At 49.0% G+C, this 5,528-nt stretch overlaps 1 protein-coding gene across 1 annotated transcript; it reads left to right on the top strand.

The window, feature by feature from the left end:
* Nucleotides 1-1,177: 1,177 nt before the first annotated feature.
* LOC115078347 (SLAM family member 8-like) lies at nt 1,178-4,868 on the top strand. Its single transcript, XM_029581244.1, has 4 exons — nt 1,178-1,464; nt 2,532-2,813; nt 3,371-3,551; nt 4,131-4,868. The coding sequence occupies exons 1-3, from the start codon at nt 1,293-1,295 to the stop codon at nt 3,523-3,525; spliced, it is 609 nt and encodes a 202-aa protein (XP_029437104.1). The 5' UTR covers nt 1,178-1,292; the 3' UTR covers nt 3,526-3,551; nt 4,131-4,868.
* Nucleotides 4,869-5,528: the final 660 nt, after the last annotated feature.

The raw sequence follows: 5,528 nt of genomic DNA, 5'->3' as shown, positions 1-5,528 counted from the left end.
AAGGTATTTTCTATGGGTATCATTTGGCAGGGTGCATGTGACCTTGTCACAGAACTTACCCTTCCAGCGCCCACTGTAACCTATTTATTAATGGGTTGCAGTACCAGCAGAACTTCTCAATATATTATGATAGGATTTCTTAACTAAAAAAAAAGTTTTGAAAACCACTGGTATAAAAGATTAAACACAAGCTGCAGGACCAGCAGCAACCGCAAGGTGCCAGTAGAAAGGATTAATCAGAGGCTGCAATACCAGAAGTGACCACAGAGTGTCAGTATATTGGGAGAATAGCCACTACTGCAGCCGGGCCTGCACGGGATTAGAGCTGGTAACTCTACTTTGAAGTGAAAATGCTTCTGGATTGCTCTTTAGATCAATGAGAGGCAATGAGAGGAAGAAGGATGCTAAACCGTGATATGATGGGACTCTCCATTTACCCAAACGTTGATCCTTAGGTGGAAGGCATTCAGGAAACAGCAGCTGACTGACAGTGCCACATGCCTTACACCAAAGGGGAGCACTGATCCTATAGGCTGGGTAAACAAGTTGAAAAGGGTGGGAGTTTGTCTTCTAGCAATTTTCTTTAACAGCGATTAATGGTTTTATGTCAGTGCAGGAGCTGGAAGAGCGAGCGAGAGCGAGAGTGACATTTTCAGGTATTTCCAGGCCAGAGAATTAGTAATGTAAAAGGATGATGAGCTGCAGAGGTCGTGTGGCTGCAAGCAGTCGAAACCTTTCGGTTTAATTCCTCCTTGGTTAAAGGTCTATTAGCGGGCGTGTATGAACCTCTCCTCTCTCTGTAGCTCCCTTCTTGGCCCAAACTAATTTCTGCAGGCCCTGTGTCCTGCTCAGGCTCAGCCTCCTGCTCTGGCTGCCACCTTGACCCCACCAGCCTGGCCACTCTCTGGGGAGCTGTAGCCTGTGAGTACAAACCTGGCTGCTCCCACAGTCTGTGCTGTCACTGGGCCATGCTTCACTATCCCTTCACTGCCCAGAGCCCATATCCTCTTCAGTCCCTTATCATCTTAACCTGTGGGAGAGCGTTCATCACCTATTCCATGAAAACACATCCTGGGGTGGTGTCTTCGCCCAGCAGCATTTCCAGCTGGCTGTGTCTTCTTCCAGGTCTGGCATTAATCAAAGCAGAGAATCCACTTATTCACTGGGTGACTGGGATTCGGGGAGAATCTGTCCTCCTTCCTCCTGATGAAATCCCAGGACGACGTATACAAGAAATAGAATGGTTCTTTGGTGCCAGAGAACGTGTGCTCATTGGGAAAGCCAAAGACGGAATGCTTGAGGAATACAATTATACAAACAGATTTCACCAGAGACTAAAGATGCAGAATGAGACGGCGCTGAGGATTGACGGACTGGAGATGGGGGACACGGGGACTTTTCAGGCTCTTGTTAGATTTACAACAGGGACCGTGGTAACACAAGACTTTCACCTCACTGTCTATGGTAAGTCTGTACTTATACAACCAACTTCTCCTAAATTTCATTGTCTTTATCTTCGCAGCCCCAAACTCCAGGAGTGCTGGTGCTGGCACGCACCCTGCTCCCTTAGGGACCAGAACGTCAGAGACTTCCCTCATTAAGGGCTTGGGTGGGGAGCTGTCTGGCCACAGTTGGCTGCACCATGACACCTCCTGTCTATAAAGGGCTGGGAGTCTCTCTGTGCACCGGAACTGAAATGATTTCAAAGGAAAGAGACAGTCGAATCTGAGGGCAGCTGAGGGCTGGAACAAGTTAAGAACATAAGTTCTTAAGTTCCCCAGGGAGGTGGTGGCATCTCCATCAGTGGGGGGTGGAGAAAACAGGTCAGAGCTGGGTCTGTCTGGGATGAGTTAGGAAAAGGGGATCCTGCCTGGAGGCAGGGCGTGGGCTACATCACCCATTAAAGACCCTTTCATCCCCGTCTTTCTCCCATTCCCATCCTACCTTACAAACTCACACGCACACAGACAGACGCACACCCTCAGACAGACACATATATACCTACAGGAGGTCTGGATGGGTAACTCATTCCTACAGGAGATTGGGGAAGACGCTGTAAAAACCTTTCACCCAATAATGCTCTCCTCCATTGACCTCCTATTACCAAACCAGCTTTACTCTCCCCCTGGGGTTTCTGTAAGTTTGTCAGACTGTGCTCGGGGCACTCCAAGGTGACCTGGTCAGGGATCTTTACATAAAACCTGTCAGGAACAGCAATTCTTTCTTTCTTTCTTTTTTCATTCGCACGGGTTCCAGGGCAGAGATACAACACCAGGAGCCTTCATTCCCACCTCCCTGGAGATTTTTCCCTTTCTGTAAATCCCTCCCTGGTCATCGCAGCCACAGTCCTGGGCCAGGGACCTTGCACCAGGGCTCCTTCCCGACCCCAAAATCGCAGACCCTAAATCTGACAATTGTGCATTGCCCCCTCAGTCCCGGCCAACCCTGGGAGTGGAAGACCTGACCCAGGCATTTAACAGAGGTCCTTCTGGGTGGCAGTGCCTAACAGATTGTGCTTATTTTGCATGCAGAGCCGGTCCCAACACCAGAAATAAGGATATTATCCTCCAGTAATGACATCTGTAACGTAACCCTGGGATGTGTGGTCCCGGCCGAGGCAGCTGTTAACGTTACCTGGAAGGCACCAGCGCACCTGGAAGGTCCGGATCAGTACCTGCTGTCTCCGGACAGGACCATCCTGCACCTCTCACTAAACCTCAGTGCACTAGACAGGGTCTTCTTCTGCCTGGTCAGCAATCCTGTTCAGATGAAGAGCGTCTCCATTAATGCGAGCAGCCTGTGTGCAGGGAGAGGTGAGCTGCAGTGTTGATGATGTTACATGGATTAATAAGGGAGGGATTAATTGTCCCCTAATCACAGAAGTGAAAGCAGGACACACAAAGTGTCTCACACACAGACCTGGGTGAATGAATGCCACTGATCACACAGGCTAGACAGTCCCTGCTCCATGGAGCTTACAATCTCTAATGTGTCCCTGCACAGCACTGCATGCGTCCAGTAGTGCTATAGAAATAAGAAGTCATAGTGCTGGAATACAAACCGAGCTTTTTCTTCTGTGTTTGTGTTGTAAAGAGGACGCTCTCAGCCTCATTCTCTGCTTATGCTGTAAGCATGCAACAGCCCAAAAGCTCTAAGCTGTTCCCGGCATATACCTGGAGGTCTAGAGGCTCATACACCCCGATTCCTCAGCCACCTGCATGTCCCACAACTTCAGGCTCAGGCTAAAGGGCCTGTAAGGAGCCTCTGGCCAAAGAGGCAGCCAGGGGAAGCAGCCCTAATGACCGTGCACTGGTACTGAAGTGGAGATTCCCGTGAGCAGGGTCTGATTCTCTCTTCTCCGTCTGTGCAGGGCAGTTAGGGGTTGCAGCAGGGCGCTGGGGCCATGTGAGGCTCCTTCTCCTGCCTCTGCTGCTGGCTCTGGAGATCTCTGCTGTTATCCTGGTCAACCTGCTGGTGAGAGAGCCCCGTGCGGACCAGAGAACCAAGAGGACCGATGCTAACTAGCAAGATCTGTGCCAAATTCAAGTTTGGTAAGAAACAGCCCCTCCCTCCTCAAATCATTGCACATTTAAAAATTGCAGGGAGGGGGCGAGAAATCTGTAAAATGTCAGAAATGATTCTGGTGCTTCTAGAACAGCACAAACTCTACCCCAGGCATAAAGCTGGCGCTCAGCCAAAGCTCTCAGCGAAAAACTATTGCACTGGTCCAAAGATACCCAAAAGAAGGCAGCAGGAAGGCCTTTCACTTAGATCTCAGACCTGCTCCGATTTTAGCGGATCTGAACTCGTCGGCCGCTATTTCCTCAAAGGGGCAATTTATTTCCCTGGTTTTATAAATACTTTGGGGTCTGAGAGCCGTGCCAGGATTGCTGGAGGGAGGCGTCAGCCCCCAGAGATCGGATCCAGCCGCCATTTCGCTTTTGGAGTGGGGGGGGGGGCACATTTGAATCAGGGCCTCAGTTACTGTCGCTCCCCCTGTATTTTCTTGTCTCTTAATACTGAGCCTTGCCATGAGCTGTTAATCGTTCATAACACGAGGGGGGGAACTGCAGGGTCTGGTTTTCCTTTTCTCAATAACTCAGTAAACCCGAATACATTTTTATTTTTAGTGACTGCAATCCAAACTTAACCTGGGCTTTGGGACCTGCAGATTAAATGTTTTAAGGATTTGGTGACCCCGGCCTCTGCCATGGTTTTGGGCGATGGAAACAGAGGCGAAGAGGTGCAATGAGCTGACCCTTCTCATTGCATGCACACAAGAAATTCAAGTACTTGGTTTAAAAGTGAATCCTGTATAAGAAAAAATGATGGGAGCTGATTTGCAGAAAGATCTTTGCCTTCCCTGCCCTTTGATTTCCAGTTCATTCCTGCTAAGTTTTCTGGCAGAGATCACTTTCCTGCTTGCTCGGCTCCTGCAGAGTGGCAACAGAACACAAAGCTCGGCCGCATTTTGCTTTTTTCCTTTTCTGCTGATCGGCCACAACGCAGTCGGGTTTTCAGGATTGCCACAATGATTGTGCATGAGATCTATTTGCACGCACCGTCGCCACCGCATGCAGACAGATCTCATGCAGAGTTACTGTGGAAATGCGTTGTGGCCTTCAAGGACTGAGCATGAGGACTCCTGAGATGGGAGCAGACGCTGAACTCCTGGGATGATGCAGTTAATTACAGCAGCTGCAGACAGAGCAGCCGCTATCAACACCAGAAGAATACATGAAAGCATGAGGCATCCAGCTGGGTGTTGCTTGGCCATCTGTGGGCCTGTCCCCTGCTTTTTCCAAAAATCTTTTTTTCCTGCAAATAAAATACATTCTTTTAAAATGGTTACAAATAGCTGTGTTGTAAAAAATATAAGGTTTTTAGCCTTGCAGGATACTCAGCCACACCATATTTTTGGTCCTTTTGTCACAAGTATTACTGTTGCGATGGACTGATGTGACACACTAACATAATAACATAGTAATGATGACAGAAAAAGACCAAATGGTCTGTCTAGTCTGTCCAGGAACTTTCTTATGGTAGTAACTGCCGCTCCGTGCAGGTTACCCCCACGTTTCTGTTAAGGGTAGTAACTGCCGCTCCGTGCAGGTTACCCCTATGTTTCTGTTAAGGGTAGTAACTGCCACTCTATGAAGGTTACCTCTATGTTTCTATTAAGGGTAGTAACTGCCGCTCCGTGCAGGTTACCCCTATGTTTCTGTTAAGGGTAGTAACTGCCACTCTATGAAGGTTACCTCTATGTTTCTATTAAGGGTAGTAACTGCTGCTCTGTGCAGGTTACCCCCATGTTTCTGTTAAGGGTAGTAACTGCCGCTCCGTGCATGTTACCCCCATGTTTCTGTTAAGGGCAGTAACTGCCGCTCCGTGCAGGTTACCCCCATGTTTCTGTTAAGGGTAGTAACTGCCGCTCCGTGCAGGTTACCCCCATGTTTCTGATAAGGGTAGTAACTGCCGCTCCGTGCAGGTTACCCCCATGTTTCTGATAAGGGTAGAAACTGCCGCTC

This window comes from Rhinatrema bivittatum, chromosome 16 (genome assembly GCF_901001135.1).
Source record: "Rhinatrema bivittatum chromosome 16, aRhiBiv1.1, whole genome shotgun sequence".
Taxonomy (NCBI): domain Eukaryota; kingdom Metazoa; phylum Chordata; class Amphibia; order Gymnophiona; family Rhinatrematidae; genus Rhinatrema; species Rhinatrema bivittatum.
This window is presented reverse-complemented; position numbering and strand designations above follow the sequence as displayed.

Bases quoted from the DNA above. Each gene is read 5' to 3' on its own strand.
- LOC115078347 (XM_029581244.1), top strand. From the start codon at position 1,293: ATGCTTGAGGAATACAATTATACAAACAGATTTCACCAGAGACTAAAG. The intron at 1,465-2,531 runs GTAAGTCTGTAC...TTTTGCATGCAG, and splicing joins CTTTCACCTCACTGTCTATG to AGCCGGTCCCAACACCAGAA. The intron at 2,814-3,370 runs GTGAGCTGCAGT...CCGTCTGTGCAG, and splicing joins CAGCCTGTGTGCAGGGAGAG to GGCAGTTAGGGGTTGCAGCA.